Below are 17,424 nucleotides of genomic sequence, written 5' to 3'. Positions count from 1 at the left end.
TAGAGTTACTTTATATCCAGACAATTTAAGGAAAAACTCTATATCAGTAAAGACTAATAATAGTACATTCCAGTGAAATCATCTCATTCACCAAATCTCTACGACACAAAAGGAAACATTTAAAAACAAATGAAACAACGACATTAAGAATCCACGCTTAATAAATCCAAGCCACAAATAGACGCATTTTCAGAAACGTCAAAGCCTAGAGGACCAAAGTCACTTTCAGAACCACTTCAGTTCTTCCATTTTGTCCCATCCACAATTATCATTATATACAATAACACAGATATACAGGGTTGACACCAGTGTGGTCAGTAACACTCAACAAACTGTGCTCACTTGTGAAGCTGTGGCCTCTCTAGGAGAATCAAGAGATATCACAGTTTCAAATGCACCAACGAGAGCCTTGACCTTGCTCTTCCTTAGTTGAGCCAGTTTGCTTGCAGTCTCTTCAATGACATTGTTATACAAACCAGGATTTTGTTTCTTCCCTTCAACATTTTGATGCCTCAGAACAACTTTCTCAGATCCCGATCTTGCACCGTATACCTTGCTTCTATCTACACCACCAGCCTTTCTCACAAAACTTCTGTTTTTACCTCTTTCCATAGTTTGAGGTTTGAGATCAACTCTCTCAGTTTTTATATTTGCAGCATTTACCTCACCACCATCAACTTCTTTATTGGAAATGATCCTTTTTTTTGTTCCATTTACATCTTTCCTGATGTCATCACCAAGCATGCGTACCGGCTTGAATTTGAGTCTCCTTGGAATATTGTTGCTTTGAGGCTGGATTTCAATAACCTTTCCTCTCCTAAAAGTTAACTTTCTAGGTGGAATAACTTTATTTGCTGCCCCAACTATTGTGCTCATCTTTGGCCTGATTTTGTACCCTACCCTCACATTTTCACCTTGTTTACGTCCTGTCTTGTTGAGCCTAGTAGTAGTACCATTTTGTTTTCTGATAGAAGAGTTAGATGAGGAAACAAACGATAACGTTGATGATGGTCGTGAAACAGTACGCGCTTTATGCGGTATGTTTGTTCTGAATCTGTTCGTTGAGGATTGATGTGAGAGTGTTCCAGATACAGTTCCGTGTCCAACATGTTTAAGGCCCTTCCTTGAAGATGCAGACATCTCCGACTTACCTGTTTTCTTATTACTCCTCTTCAAGATTTTGTCCTTTGATGGTGAAGGTGAAGGTGGTTTAGTTGCATCACAAGCAGGAGTAGGTTTCTCAGATGAATTTTCTGAGTTAGGTTCAATGACATGCAAAATTTTCTCTGGTACATTGTCATTGCTGGCCAGTTTAGGTTTGACTTCACCATTCTCATGATTTTTGGGAGAAGACACTCTTTTAGATTTTTTGGCATTATCACTTGAGCTTGAAGGATTCTTGATATTGTTTTTTGAAGACAAGAAAGAACTTGATGATAATGATTTATCCTTGCCTCCACTGGAAGATGTTATTTTCTGTTTGCTTCCAGAACTTGATGATAATGATTTATCTTTGCCTCCATTGGAAGATGTTATTTTCTGTTTGCTTCCAGAACTTGATAATAATGATTTATCCTTACCTCCAGTGGAAGATGTTATTTTCTGTTTGCTTCCGCTTGCAGTTTCTTTTATGCTGCTTGAACCAAAGGCACATTTGTTTTTCACCAAATCCCCTTCTGTTTGACTTTTGGAACGTTTCTTCACACGAAGAGAATATGGTTTAGAACTTGCTTGCACTATGTCACTGTTATTGTGTTCCATGGACACATTTGTTTCTTCAAAGGGTGTTTTTTCATTTGTTACTTCCTTGATGTCAACAATATAGTTGGGATCTCCATGTTTTGAAGCTAGAGGAGAAGCATTTGAACTTCTTCCTGATTTCTTTGTCCCTTCCAACGAAATTACAATTTCTCCTGAAACATTGGCTTTCCTTTCCCTCCTTTTCTGTGATGTACTCCATGGTTTTGTTTCAGTGGCATGCTGGATACCATATTTGCAAAAATCATGGCAGGAACTCCTACGATCACGAAGATAACGTGAAAGAATCTTAGCCGGACCTTTTGTGATAGTTATTCCCTCGTTAGGATTTGCTCTCTTATCATCATCTTCAGCCTCAATTTTCTCAGACTCCACCTGGTTAACAATATTTTTCTCAGGCTCCGCCTGGTTATCAGTAGGATTTGTTTTCATATCATCATCATACTCAGCCTCAAATTTCTCAGTCTCTACCTGGTGAACAATAATTTTCTCAGACTCCACCTGGTTAAGAGTAGGCGTTGCTTTCTTATCATCATCTTTTTCGGCCTCAATTTTCTCAGGCTCTATCTGGTTAGCAGTAATTTTCTCAGAGTCCCCCTGGTTAACAGTAGGATTTGCTTTCTTACCATCATCATCTTCAGTCTCAATTTTCTCAGGCTCTACCTGGTTGACAGTAATTTTCTCAGACTCCACCTGGTTAACGATAATTTTTTCATACTCCACCTGGTTTATAGTAGGATTTTCTTTCTTATCATTATCTTCAGCCTCAATTTTCTCAGACTCCACCTGGTTAACAGTAATTTCCTCTGCCATCAATGATCAAGGATGAAGCAAAAATTTCAAAGACTCCTGCAACAGACAAGAATCCTTTCAGATATGTACAGCAAGGTGGAGGGGAGAACAAGAATGCTAATTAAAACAGCATGAAAAGTCTACAACATTTTTTTTTGGAATCTAGTTCATTAGAAAGGTGCAAAGATTCTAATTTCAAAACATGAGTTAGGTATATGTATGGGAGGGTAAATCTAGGATTCTCTTGACACATTGGTAGTAACGCTACTTGTGCAGTGACATGAATGTGCTGGAATTTTGGTTTGAAATGACTCAAAAATTTGAGCCAATCATTCTCTCTTGATGGATCGGCTCAAATGCAAGTTTGAACCTTTCAAACTTAAATCTAAACATGCACGAAAACATTTCGAAGATGAGAATTAAAAAGCAGAACATAGCACATCTCTATCCTCCCAAAAAAAAAACGGTTCCTTTCATCGAGCACCACCTGCCAAATCTAAAGACTAGGTACATAATGAAAAAAACTAACATGAAGGGATACGAACCAGGTACCATGTAGAATACATGAAAATGATTAAAATCTTTGCAATGAGATGCATTACTTTATAAAACCTACGACTATGTTTTCCCCCTCCCACACACATACATTTTGTACCACCTTAAAAGGCTGAGACATGTGTAATAACTTCCTATCAACATACATTCTATTAGAAGAATAGGCGTAAAGAAAAATCTACAGTATGTTAGTCTAATAAGACAACCAGAATTAAGTAAAATTTGTGTGCTCTGAGGTTGAATGGATTTATGAAACAAAACATTTAATTGATACAATTTGAAAGATTTCACTAATATTACCACACAGACAATAACCTTAAAACATATCTAATATTGGTAAATCTGTTAGAAAAGTACATAGGACTTAGAGAATCACTGAATCAATCAAACAGGACAATAGAACATAAAACTTAAAATTTTGATTCCAATAGAAAAAGTGAAAATTAAAGAGAAAAAAGCTTTGCCATATTATGTTTTATCTACATGTAAAACGCTACCATGTTCCATGATTCAATTTCATGACTAGGAGATATAAAATAATAATATTATCTAGGGTGCTAGAAAAAGCAGATCCATACATCATGAATTGATTCAGATTAATTTCTGACAAAAAATTATCATAAGAACAATATAACAAAATTAATCTTATTATGACTGCAGAGACCTATTATAGGTATGATACGAGGACATGATCCGTTGACACGATCCTGTGAACTTGAATATCAAAATCATCATCATCATCATGAGACATCCTTAATTAAACAAATAAAAGAAAACACATGCATGCATAATGTTAATGAATATATACCTTGTTATGTTCTTAAAGGAAAGAAAGAGAGTTGTGCAAGGATTGAAAGAGGCAAAGAGAGAAAAGAGGAGGAGGATGCAATAGAGGCAAAGAAAGGTTGGATGCAAACTCAAAAAAGGTGGTGTTGTGTTGTTTTGATGGGTTGAAGAGGTAACGTTTGAAAATGAAGAAACCAACCAAGCCAACCAATACGCGTTAAAATTTGTTGATAGAAAAGAAAAACTGAAAAAGAGAGAAAGAGAGAGAGAGTCCCACCACAAGGCACAGGCAGAGGGTCAAGGGTGATGAGGAAGGAATAACAGTCTGTCTGTCTGTCTGTCCCAAACTAACCACCCTAACCATGCAAGTATGTATATGATTACAAATGGACCAGGGATAGGGTAGAAGGAACAATATGCATGTCAATATCCTTTATTCGATCTTGTCATATTTTTCTTTCCCTACCACCTTTTTTTACAACCTGTTCTACATGTGTATTTTTATAAACAAAATTGAGTTATGGAAATATTATCATTTGATTAAAGTAACATTAACTAACATCTATTTTATAACTTTTTGTCAAAAAAATCTATTTTATAACTTCTTTCAAAAAAAAAAAACATCTATTTTATAACATTGAGTAGATATGGCGATATGGGATATGCATTTTTTTTTAATGATATTTGAACAACCAATTTTTAGGATAGCTTGTGGGACAATCGAAATATACAAAGAAATATATGTATTGACACGAAAGCTAAATCAATAAAGAAAGAAAGTAAGAATACAACGATTCTAAAAAAAATGGTGTATGTTGTAACACCCGTCTTAATTATTTAATTAATTCGATGAAGTTTTAAATATATAAATATATGCTTATATGATTTATGATTTAAGTGATTTTCATGATTGATATGTAGGAATTTTATGATTCATGATGTTGAGTGATTTATATGATTTATAGATAAATTATGTGGAGTATATGATGTTGTGAAGTGGTTATGTTGTTATGACTTATTTTATTATTAAATAAAATAAGATATGAAAATAAAATAAAAATATTAAAAGTGGGGTTGTGTTGTGGGATGAGTAATGTAGCAGTGAGAAGAGTAATTAGGAGAGATAAATAGACAACAAAAGTTAGAAAACATAATAACGTTTTTGGAGAAAAAGGGAGAAAAGTCAGAAAGAGAGAAGAACCAAGGGAGGGCTGCGATTCTGCTATTACCAGGTAAGGGTGAGACTAATTTTCAATATTATTAAGGGTATAATTCTGTAGAATGAATTTAGCATGATTAGGTTAAGTTTTGGTGAGACTTTAAGAATTAGGGTTTTGAGGTTGTTATAGATTAATGATAGTATAGAAGTTGTTAAAACTATGTATAGATGATTTACAGTTCATAGATTAATCCTATAACAATGTTCTAATCAGTATTTTGGGATTTGGGTAGATGAATTCGGGATTTCCATGTGAAATATTGATGTTAAGCGTTTTTGAGAATAAGTGACTAAGTGGGGTTTTGGAAAACGATTTTTTTTGAGTGGGTTAAACTTGAATTTTTCTGTAGAATATGATAGAGCTTAGTGTCAGGAGCGCGTAGGCGAAAACGGCATCGAAAACGGATTAACGGTTTAGGTTTTATGCACGAAAACGTGAAAGGTAGAAAATCTGATGTTGTCTGTCGAACTAAGAACGTGCCACGATGGAGGTCCAACGTGCCACGTGTAACGCCCGTCTTAATTATTCGATTATTTAAAAATATATTTATATATATGATTTACGTGATTTTCATGATTGATATGTGTGAATTTTATGATTCATGAAGTTGAGTGGGTTACATGATTTATAACTGCATAATGTGGAGTATTTTGTTGTGGTGAAGTTGCTAGGTTGTTATGACTTATTTTATTATTAAATAAAATAAGATTTGACAAATAAAATAAAAAAATATTAAAAATTGGGCTGTGTGGTGAGATGAGCAATTAGTAGTGATAAGAGTAATTAGGAAAGATAAATAGACAGACATAAGTTAAGAAAAGTAGCACGTACGTTTTTGGAGAAAAAGTCAGAAAGAGAGAAGAACCAAGGAGAGCTGCGATTCTGCTATTATCAGGTAAGGGTGAGACTAATTTTCAATATTATTAAGGGTATAATTCTATGGGATGAATTTAGCATGATTAGGTTAAGTTTTGGTGAGAATTGAGAATTAGGTTTAGGATCAATTTTGATGAATGAATCAAGAACAGATGTTAGATTGATGCAAAATTAGTGTACAGACCTTAGATATGACTTAAGATGATAATTAGATGCTATTTGGGTGAAGGAATCATGAATATAGGTGAAAAGTTGTGATTTTTAGGTTTCTGGCCGTACTGACATTCATCGCTCGCACCTGCGAGCAAGAACACTCGCATCTGCGAGCTAGAACCCAGAACTCGCAACTGCGAGCAACACAACTCGCAACTGCGAGTGACCTGTGAGCTCGCAACTGCGAGCAGAATAACTCGCCACTGCGAGTAAATACGTAGGAACCCAGAATGCACACTTTGCTCGCCATTGCGAGTGAAGTTACTCGCAACTGCGAGTTAGGCTGTTAGTTGCCCAAAATTGTCCCGATGCGATCCTTTCGCACGTATAGTCTTGAGCTGACCTTAGAAGTAAGAATGGGGGTGATTTAGAATGTTTCCAGATGTTACAGAAGTCTGTTTATATGACTGAAATGATTAGTAATGTTGCATGAATAATGTTATGATGTTTTTATGATATTATGTTGATGTAATCCATTCCTTAAATGATGTTGAGATATTCCAACACTGTTATATGTTGTAAATCTGTTGCTGTTCATTGCTGCTGACCTTTAATGTCTTGAGATTGCATGAGTCGGTCTATGTTGCAAGAAATTAAGAAGTTGTCCATGATTATGAGTCGTATGAGTCGTTCATGATGTCGTCTAAGTTGCTGGAAGTTTGAGTCCATTGCATACTCATTAAAGTTGGGGGCTTTAGGCCCGGCAGCCTTTGTGCTCATTAAAGTTGGGGGCTTTAGGCCCGGCAGCCTTTGTGCTCATTAAAGTTGGGGGCTTTAGGCCCGGCAGCCTTTGTGCTCATTAAAGTTGGGGGCTTTAGGCCCGGCAGCCTTTGTGCTCACACGTTGAAGAGCCTATTATGCTCATTTGTTGTTGATTGGTACCACATGCATTTGCATATCAAGAAGTTCATGATGTTAAGTTGTCAAGTTGTTGTTGAGTTGATAGAGTTGCATGGTCTAAGATGAGTTGTGTTGTCGAGTTGATGTTGAGTTGATAGAGTTGCATGGTCAAAGATGAGTTGTGTCGTCAAGCTGAGTGTTAAGTTGATTATGATTTGTGATGAAAATTAGTAATGATATTTGATGATCGTATTGTTATGAAATGAAAAATATACTGATTGTTAATTGTTGATATGTTATTAATATTTAAGTTGTTAAATGCATTTTATTGGATTATATGCTTAATGTATTGATTATGAAATCTCACCCCTTCTGCGTATATGTTGCCTCGACCGTGGGTAATGTGCAGGTAATAAAGATTAGAGGCGTTCGTGAGTGGACTCCTCAGTCGGTGTCTAGGTGCTCTGATACGTAACGGGATGGGGGCTTGCTTTTACTTCTATTCCTTACGTGTCTCTTTTATGAACTAATTTATGAGATTTTCCAATAAGGCCTGCGTGCCAAGACTTTAAAATGTTAAACTATTTTCCGCTGCAATAGTTTAAGATATTTCATGATGTTGAATTTGAAAGATAATCATTATTATCCATTTTTATGATTTGAATGAAGTATGTGACATTCCGTCGTGATCAAAATACTCTGATTTTTAAATGAAATTTTTATGTTGGGAAAACGGGGTGTTACAATTGGTATCAGAGCAGGTCGGTCCGTCCGGCCAAGTAGTGAGTCGAGTTGTGTCCTTAGCAGTTGGAATACCACTATTATGATATTCTAAACGTTGTGTGTTGTGCAGAGAAGAGACCTGGAGGCTGCGAATCTTATTTGCTATAAGAGGACTAGAATGGCTGGAAGAAATGATGCTGCGATTGCTGCTGCTTTGGAAGCTGTAGCCCAAGCTGTGGGACAACATCCAAATGCTGGTGCTGGTGCGAATGCTGATGTGAGAATGTTGGAGACCTTTCTGAGAAATCATCCTCCTACCTTCAAAGGAAGGTACGACCCTGATGGAGCACAGACGTGGCTCAAGGAGGTTGAGAGAATTTTCAGAGTTATGCAATGTACTGATGATCAGAAGGTGCGTTTTGGAACGCATATGCTGGCTGAGGAAGCTGATGACTGGTGGGTGAGCCTCCAACCTACCCTAGAGCAGGATGATGCAGTTATTACTTGGGTTGTGTTCAAGAGAGAATTCCTAAACAGATATTTTCCTGAGGATGTTCGCGGGAGAAAAGAGATCGAGTTCCTTGAGCTAAAGCAAGGAAACATGTCGGTGACGGAGTATGCAGCAAAGTTTGTGGAGCTGGCTCAGTTCTATCCACACTACACGGGGGACAATGCTGAGTTCTCCAAGTGTATCAAGTTTGAGAATGGTTTGCGTGCTGATATTAAGCGAGCCATTGGTTACCAACAGATCCGTGACTTTTCTGCTTTGGTGAGCAGATGCAGAATCTATGAAGATGACAGCAAAGCTCATTATAAGATTATGAGTGAGAAGAGGGGTAAGGGCCAACAAAGTCGCCCAAAGCCTTACAGTGCTCCTGCTGACAAAGGAAAAGGAAGAGCTAATGATGAGAGGAGGTCTAATAAGAAGGATGCTGGTGCTGAGGTTGTTTGTTACACTTGTGGCGAGAAAGGCCATAAGAGTACTGCTTGTACTAAGGATATTAAACGGTGCTTTCGTTGTGGCAGTAAAGGGCATACACTTGCAGAGTGTAAGCATGCGGACATTGTGTGTTTTAACTGCAAAGAAGAGGGTCATATTGGGTCTCAGTGTACGAATCCGAAGAAGACCCAGACTAGAGGGAAAGTGTTTGCTTTGACTGGTACTCAGACTGAAAATGAGGATCGTTTGATCAGAGGTACTTGTTATATTAACAATACTCCTTTAGTTGCTATTATTGATACTGGTGCTACACATTGTTTTGTTGCTTATGATTGTGCTTCTAAGTTGGGTCTTGCTGTGTCTGATATGAGTGGAGAAATGGTCGTCGAAACTCCAGCTAAGGGTTCGGTGACTACTTCTCTTGTTTGCTTACGATGTCCTTTGTCTATGTTTGATCGTGATTTTGAGATTGATTTAGTTTTTCTGCCTCTGAGTGGAATGGATGTAATTCTTGGTATGAACTGGTTAGAGTACAACCATGTTCTCATTAACTGTTTTAGTAAAACGGTGCGTTTCTCTTCTGCCGAAGAGGAAAGTGGAGCAGAATTTTTGTCTACTAAGCAGCTGAAACAATTGGAGCGTGATGGGATCTTGATGTTTTCCTTGATGGCATCCTTATCATTGGAGAATCAAGCAGTGATTGATAAGTTGCAAGTGGTGTGTGATTTTCCTGAAGTTTTCCCTGATGAAATCCCTGATGTACCACCGGAAAGAGAAGTTGAATTTTCTATTGACCTTGTTCCGGGAACGAAGCCTGTGTCTATGACACCTTACCGTATGTCAGCTTCTGAGTTGGCTGAGTTGAAGAAACAGTTGGAGGATTTGCTAGATAAGAAGTTCATTAGACCGAGTGTTTCACCTTGGGGAGCGCCGGTATTGTTGGTTAAGAAGAAAGATGGAAGTATGAGGTTGTGCATTGATTATCGACAACTGAATAAAGTAACTATAAAGAATAGATATCCACTTCCTAGAATTGATGATTTGATGGACCAGCTGGTGGGTGCACGTGTGTTCAGCAAGATTGATTTAAGGTCGGGTTATCATCAGATTAAAGTAAAAGATGAAGATATGCAGAAGACGGCCTTTAGGACGCGATATGGTCATTATGAATATAAGGTGATGCCTTTTGGTGTGAGTAACGCGCCTGGCGTGTTTATGGAGTATATGAATCGCATTTTCCATGCATTTTTGGATCGCTTTGTGGTTGTGTTCATCGATGATATTTTGATTTACTCTAAGACAGAAGAAGAACATGCAGAACATTTGAAAATTGTTTTGCAAGTGCTGAAAGAGAAGAAGTTGTATGCTAAATTGTCCAAGTGTGAATTCTGGTTGGACGAGGTAAGTTTTCTGGGCCATGTTATTTCTAGTAGTGGTATTGCAGTTGATCCATCTAAAGTTGAAGCAGTATCACAATGGGAGACTCCTAAATCGGTTACAGAGATTAGAAGCTTTTTGGGTTTGGCAGGATACTATCGAAGATTTATAGAAGGATTCTCTAAGTTGGCACTTCCGTTAACACAGTTGACGTGTAAAGGTAAAACCTTTGTGTGGGATGTTCATTGTGAGAACAGTTTTAATGAATTGAAGAAGCGTTTGACGACGGCTCCAGTTTTGATTTTGCCAAAACCTGATGAACCTTTTGCAGTGTATTGTGATGCGTCCAAATTGGGCTTAGGCGGTGTACTTATGCAAGATGGTAAAGTTGTTGCTTATGCATCAAGACAGTTGAGAACTCATGAACGAAACTATCCTACTCATGACCTTGAGTTAGCTGCAGTCGTATTTGTCCTTAAGATTTGGAGACATTACTTGTATGGTTCGAGATTTGAGGTGTTTAGTGATCACAAGAGCTTGAAGTATTTGTTTGATCAGAAAGAATTGAATATGCGACAGCGACGGTGGCTCGAATTGTTGAAGGATTATGACTTTAGTTTGAATTACCATCCGGGTAAAGCTAATGTTGTTGCGGATGCCTTAAGTAGGAAGAGTTTACATATGTCTGCTATGATGGTGAAGGAATTTGAGTTACTTGAACAGTTTAGAGATATGAGCTTAGTTTGTGAAATGTCGTCTCGGAGCGTTAAGTTAGGAATGCTGAAAATTGATAACGATTTCTTGAAAAGTATTAGAGATGCACAGAAGGTTGATGTTAAGTTTGTGGACTTGTTGGTTGCTAGTAATCAAACTGAAGATGGTGACTTTAAAGTCGATGATCAAGGTGTGTTGAGGTTCCGAGGTAGGATTTGTATTCCAGACAAAGATGAGATAAAAAAGATGATTCTGGAAGAGAGTCATAGGAGTAGCTTGAGCATTCATCCGGGAGCTACAAAGATGTATCATGATTTAAAGAAGCTGTTTTGGTGGTCAGGATTGAAACGTGATGTGGCACAATTTGTGTACTCTTGTTTGATTTGTCAGAAGTCGAAGGTGGAGCATCAGAAACCTGCTGGGTTGATGACACCGTTAGATGTACCAGAATGGAAATGGGATAGTATATCCATGGATTTTGTGACAAGTTTACCGAATACTCCTAAGGGAAATGACGCTATTTGGGTGATTGTTGACAGATTGACGAAGTCGGCACATTTCCTTCCGATTAATATTAGTTTTCCTGTGGCTCAGTTGGCAGAGATTTATATTCGAGACATAGTGAAATTGCACGGTGTTCCTTCAAGCATCGTGTCAGATAGAGATCCAAGATTTACTTCTAGATTTTGGAAGAGTTTGCAAGAGGCTTTAGGTTCTAAGTTGAGATTGAGTTCGGCTTATCATCCTCAGACAGATGGTCAGTCGGAAAGAACGATTCAGTCACTTGAGGATTTGTTGAGAGTATGTGTGCTTGAGCAAGGTGGAACTTGGGATAGTCATCTTCCGTTGATAGAGTTCACTTATAACAATAGCTATCATTCCAGTATTGGGATGGCACCTTTCGAGGCTTTGTATGGTCGGAGGTGTAGGACTCCGTTGTGTTGGTTTGAGACAGGTGAAAGTGTGGTTCTAGGACCAGAAATTGTTCAACAGACTACCGAGAAGGTGAAAATGATTCAAGAGAAGATGAAAGCGTCGCAGAGTCGACAGAAGAGTTACCATGATAAGCGTAAAAAAGACCTAGAGTTTCAAGAGGGAGACCATGTGTTCTTGAGAGTTACTCCAACGACCGGTGTTGGTCGTGCATTGAAGTCAAAGAAGTTGACTCCAAAGTTTATTGGTCCTTATCAGATATCTGAGAGAATTGGCACGGTGGCTTACAGAGTTGGCTTACCACCGCATTTATCAAATTTGCATGATGTATTCCATGTGTCGCAATTGAGGAAGTATGTTCCAGACCCGTCCCATGTGATTCAGAGTGATGATGTGCAAGTTAGAGACAACCTTACGGTGGAGACCTTACCCTTGAGGATTGATGATCGCAAGATGAAGACGTTGAGAGGCAAGGAGATACCTCTAGTGAGAGTTGTTTGGAGTGGAACGACTGGTGAAAGCCTGACATGGGAGCTAGAGAGTAAGATGATGGAGTCTTATCCAGAGTTGTTTGCTTGAGGTAAATTTTCGAGGACGAAAATTCTATAAGTTGGGGAGAGTTGTAACGCCCGTCTTAATTATTCGATTATTTAAAAATATATTTATATATATGATTTACGTGATTTTCATGATTGATATGTGTGAATTTTATGATTCATGAAGTTGAGTGGGTTACATGATTTATAACTGCATAATGTGGAGTATTTTGTTGTGGTGAAGTTGCTAGGTTGTTATGACTTATTTTATTATTAAATAAAATAAGATTTGACAAATAAAATAAAAAAATATTAAAAATTGGGCTGTGTGGTGAGATGAGCAATTAGTAGTGATAAGAGTAATTAGGAAAGATAAATAGACAGACATAAGTTAAGAAAAGTAGCACGTACGTTTTTGGAGAAAAAGTCAGAAAGAGAGAAGAACCAAGGAGAGCTGCGATTCTGCTATTATCAGGTAAGGGTGAGACTAATTTTCAATATTATTAAGGGTATAATTCTATGGGATGAATTTAGCATGATTAGGTTAAGTTTTGGTGAGAATTGAGAATTAGGTTTAGGATCAATTTTGATGAATGAATCAAGAACAGATGTTAGATTGATGCAAAATTAGTGTACAGACCTTAGATATGACTTAAGATGATAATTAGATGCTATTTGGGTGAAGGAATCATGAATATAGGTGAAAAGTTGTGATTTTTAGGTTTCTGGCCGTACTGACATTCATCGCTCGCACCTGCGAGCAAGAACACTCGCATCTGCGAGCTAGAACCCAGAACTCGCAACTGCGAGCAACACAACTCGCAACTGCGAGTGACCTGTGAGCTCGCAACTGCGAGCAGAATAACTCGCCACTGCGAGTAAATACGTAGGAACCCAGAATGCACACTTTGCTCGCCATTGCGAGTGAAGTTACTCGCAACTGCGAGTTAGGCTGTTAGTTGCCCAAAATTGTCCCGATGCGATCCTTTCGCACGTATAGTCTTGAGCTGACCTTAGAAGTAAGAATGGGGGTGATTTAGAATGTTTCCAGATGTTACAGAAGTCTGTTTATATGACTGAAATGATTAGTAATGTTGCATGAATAATGTTATGATGTTTTTATGATATTATGTTGATGTAATCCATTCCTTAAATGATGTTGAGATATTCCAACACTGTTATATGTTGTAAATCTGTTGCTGTTCATTGCTGCTGACCTTTAATGTCTTGAGATTGCATGAGTCGGTCTATGTTGCAAGAAATTAAGAAGTTGTCCATGATTATGAGTCGTATGAGTCGTTCATGATGTCGTCTAAGTTGCTGGAAGTTTGAGTCCATTGCATACTCATTAAAGTTGGGGGCTTTAGGCCCGGCAGCCTTTGTGCTCATTAAAGTTGGGGGCTTTAGGCCCGGCAGCCTTTGTGCTCATTAAAGTTGGGGGCTTTAGGCCCGGCAGCCTTTGTGCTCATTAAAGTTGGGGGCTTTAGGCCCGGCAGCCTTTGTGCTCACACGTTGAAGAGCCTATTATGCTCATTTGTTGTTGATTGGTACCACATGCATTTGCATATCAAGAAGTTCATGATGTTAAGTTGTCAAGTTGTTGTTGAGTTGATAGAGTTGCATGGTCTAAGATGAGTTGTGTTGTCGAGTTGATGTTGAGTTGATAGAGTTGCATGGTCAAAGATGAGTTGTGTCGTCAAGCTGAGTGTTAAGTTGATTATGATTTGTGATGAAAATTAGTAATGATATTTGATGATCGTATTGTTATGAAATGAAAAATATACTGATTGTTAATTGTTGATATGTTATTAATATTTAAGTTGTTAAATGCATTTTATTGGATTATATGCTTAATGTATTGATTATGAAATCTCACCCCTTCTGCGTATATGTTGCCTCGACCGTGGGTAATGTGCAGGTAATAAAGATTAGAGGCGTTCGTGAGTGGACTCCTCAGTCGGTGTCTAGGTGCTCTGATACGTAACGGGATGGGGGCTTGCTTTTACTTCTATTCCTTACGTGTCTCTTTTATGAACTAATTTATGAGATTTTCCAATAAGGCCTGCGTGCCAAGACTTTAAAATGTTAAACTATTTTCCGCTGCAATAGTTTAAGATATTTCATGATGTTGAATTTGAAAGATAATCATTATTATCCATTTTTATGATTTGAATGAAGTATGTGACATTCCGTCGTGATCAAAATACTCTGATTTTTAAATGAAATTTTTATGTTGGGAAAACGGGGTGTTACAATTGGTATCAGAGCAGGTCGGTCCGTCCGGCCAAGTAGTGAGTCGAGTTGTGTCCTTAGCAGTTGGAATACCACTATTATGATATTCTAAACGTTGTGTGTTGTGCAGAGAAGAGACCTGGAGGCTGCGAATCTTATTTGCTATAAGAGGACTAGAATGGCTGGAAGAAATGATGCTGCGATTGCTGCTGCTTTGGAAGCTGTAGCCCAAGCTGTGGGACAACATCCAAATGCTGGTGCTGGTGCGAATGCTGATGTGAGAATGTTGGAGACCTTTCTGAGAAATCATCCTCCTACCTTCAAAGGAAGGTACGACCCTGATGGAGCACAGACGTGGCTCAAGGAGGTTGAGAGAATTTTCAGAGTTATGCAATGTACTGATGATCAGAAGGTGCGTTTTGGAACGCATATGCTGGCTGAGGAAGCTGATGACTGGTGGGTGAGCCTCCAACCTACCCTAGAGCAGGATGATGCAGTTATTACTTGGGTTGTGTTCAAGAGAGAATTCCTAAACAGATATTTTCCTGAGGATGTTCGCGGGAGAAAAGAGATCGAGTTCCTTGAGCTAAAGCAAGGAAACATGTCGGTGACGGAGTATGCAGCAAAGTTTGTGGAGCTGGCTCAGTTCTATCCACACTACACGGGGGACAATGCTGAGTTCTCCAAGTGTATCAAGTTTGAGAATGGTTTGCGTGCTGATATTAAGCGAGCCATTGGTTACCAACAGATCCGTGACTTTTCTGCTTTGGTGAGCAGATGCAGAATCTATGAAGATGACAGCAAAGCTCATTATAAGATTATGAGTGAGAAGAGGGGTAAGGGCCAACAAAGTCGCCCAAAGCCTTACAGTGCTCCTGCTGACAAAGGAAAAGGAAGAGCTAATGATGAGAGGAGGTCTAATAAGAAGGATGCTGGTGCTGAGGTTGTTTGTTACACTTGTGGCGAGAAAGGCCATAAGAGTACTGCTTGTACTAAGGATATTAAACGGTGCTTTCGTTGTGGCAGTAAAGGGCATACACTTGCAGAGTGTAAGCATGCGGACATTGTGTGTTTTAACTGCAAAGAAGAGGGTCATATTGGGTCTCAGTGTACGAATCCGAAGAAGACCCAGACTAGAGGGAAAGTGTTTGCTTTGACTGGTACTCAGACTGAAAATGAGGATCGTTTGATCAGAGGTACTTGTTATATTAACAATACTCCTTTAGTTGCTATTATTGATACTGGTGCTACACATTGTTTTGTTGCTTATGATTGTGCTTCTAAGTTGGGTCTTGCTGTGTCTGATATGAGTGGAGAAATGGTCGTCGAAACTCCAGCTAAGGGTTCGGTGACTACTTCTCTTGTTTGCTTACGATGTCCTTTGTCTATGTTTGATCGTGATTTTGAGATTGATTTAGTTTTTCTGCCTCTGAGTGGAATGGATGTAATTCTTGGTATGAACTGGTTAGAGTACAACCATGTTCTCATTAACTGTTTTAGTAAAACGGTGCGTTTCTCTTCTGCCGAAGAGGAAAGTGGAGCAGAATTTTTGTCTACTAAGCAGCTGAAACAATTGGAGCGTGATGGGATCTTGATGTTTTCCTTGATGGCATCCTTATCATTGGAGAATCAAGCAGTGATTGATAAGTTGCAAGTGGTGTGTGATTTTCCTGAAGTTTTCCCTGATGAAATCCCTGATGTACCACCGGAAAGAGAAGTTGAATTTTCTATTGACCTTGTTCCGGGAACGAAGCCTGTGTCTATGACACCTTACCGTATGTCAGCTTCTGAGTTGGCTGAGTTGAAGAAACAGTTGGAGGATTTGCTAGATAAGAAGTTCATTAGACCGAGTGTTTCACCTTGGGGAGCGCCGGTATTGTTGGTTAAGAAGAAAGATGGAAGTATGAGGTTGTGCATTGATTATCGACAACTGAATAAAGTAACTATAAAGAATAGATATCCACTTCCTAGAATTGATGATTTGATGGACCAGCTGGTGGGTGCACGTGTGTTCAGCAAGATTGATTTAAGGTCGGGTTATCATCAGATTAAAGTAAAAGATGAAGATATGCAGAAGACGGCCTTTAGGACGCGATATGGTCATTATGAATATAAGGTGATGCCTTTTGGTGTGAGTAACGCGCCTGGCGTGTTTATGGAGTATATGAATCGCATTTTCCATGCATTTTTGGATCGCTTTGTGGTTGTGTTCATCGATGATATTTTGATTTACTCTAAGACAGAAGAAGAACATGCAGAACATTTGAAAATTGTTTTGCAAGTGCTGAAAGAGAAGAAGTTGTATGCTAAATTGTCCAAGTGTGAATTCTGGTTGGACGAGGTAAGTTTTCTGGGCCATGTTATTTCTAGTAGTGGTATTGCAGTTGATCCATCTAAAGTTGAAGCAGTATCACAATGGGAGACTCCTAAATCGGTTACAGAGATTAGAAGCTTTTTGGGTTTGGCAGGATACTATCGAAGATTTATAGAAGGATTCTCTAAGTTGGCACTTCCGTTAACACAGTTGACGTGTAAAGGTAAAACCTTTGTGTGGGATGTTCATTGTGAGAACAATTTTAATGAATTGAAGAAGCGTTTGACGACGGCTCCAGTTTTGATTTTGCCAAAACCTGATGAACCTTTTGCAGTGTATTGTGATGCGTCCAAATTGGGCTTAGGCGGTGTACTTATGCAAGATGGTAAAGTTGTTGCTTATGCATCAAGACAGTTGAGAACTCATGAACGAAACTATCCTACTCATGACCTTGAGTTAGCTGCAGTCGTATTTGTCCTTAAGATTTGGAGACATTACTTGTATGGTTCGAGATTTGAGGTGTTTAGTGATCACAAGAGCTTGAAGTATTTGTTTGATCAGAAAGAATTGAATATGCGACAGCGACGGTGGCTCGAATTGTTGAAGGATTATGAC

General features: G+C 38.5%; 2 protein-coding genes and 1 pseudogene across 2 annotated transcripts; 2 read left to right on the top strand and 1 right to left on the bottom strand.

Annotated features, from left to right (window-relative positions):
• Window positions 1-24: 24 nt before the first annotated feature.
• Window positions 25-4,240, bottom strand: LOC146901949 (uncharacterized). Its single transcript, XM_085735248.1, has 2 exons — window positions 3,914-4,240; window positions 25-2,607 (listed from the first exon to the last, which is right to left on the bottom strand). The coding sequence occupies exon 2, from the start codon at window positions 2,569-2,571 to the stop codon at window positions 325-327; it is 2,247 nt and encodes a 748-aa protein (XP_085591374.1). The 5' UTR covers window positions 2,572-2,607; window positions 3,914-4,240; the 3' UTR covers window positions 25-324.
• A 3,510-nt stretch (window positions 4,241-7,750) lies between these two features.
• On the top strand, window positions 7,751-14,467 carry LOC146901948 (uncharacterized). The gene is made up of 2 exons (XM_085735266.1): window positions 7,751-8,959; window positions 14,182-14,467. Exons 1-2 carry the CDS (start codon window positions 7,942-7,944, stop codon window positions 14,193-14,195), a joined length of 1,032 nt encoding a protein of 343 aa, XP_085591392.1. The 5' UTR covers window positions 7,751-7,941; the 3' UTR covers window positions 14,196-14,467.
• Window positions 14,468-14,482: 15 nt separating this feature from the next.
• LOC146901947 (uncharacterized) lies at window positions 14,483-16,339 on the top strand (annotated as a pseudogene).
• Window positions 16,340-17,424: the final 1,085 nt, after the last annotated feature.

The sequence above is a fragment of the Medicago sativa genome, chromosome 8 (assembly GCF_051527215.1).
Source record: "Medicago sativa cultivar Bolivia chromosome 8, Bolivia_mono, whole genome shotgun sequence".
In the NCBI taxonomy this organism is placed as follows: domain Eukaryota; kingdom Viridiplantae; phylum Streptophyta; class Magnoliopsida; order Fabales; family Fabaceae; genus Medicago; species Medicago sativa.
This window is presented reverse-complemented; position numbering and strand designations above follow the sequence as displayed.

Bases quoted from the DNA above. Each gene is read 5' to 3' on its own strand.
- LOC146901949 (XM_085735248.1), bottom strand. From the start codon at position 2,571: ATGGCAGAGGAAATTACTGTTAACCAGGTGGAGTCTGAGAAAATTGAG.
- LOC146901948 (XM_085735266.1), top strand. From the start codon at position 7,942: ATGGCTGGAAGAAATGATGCTGCGATTGCTGCTGCTTTGGAAGCTGTA.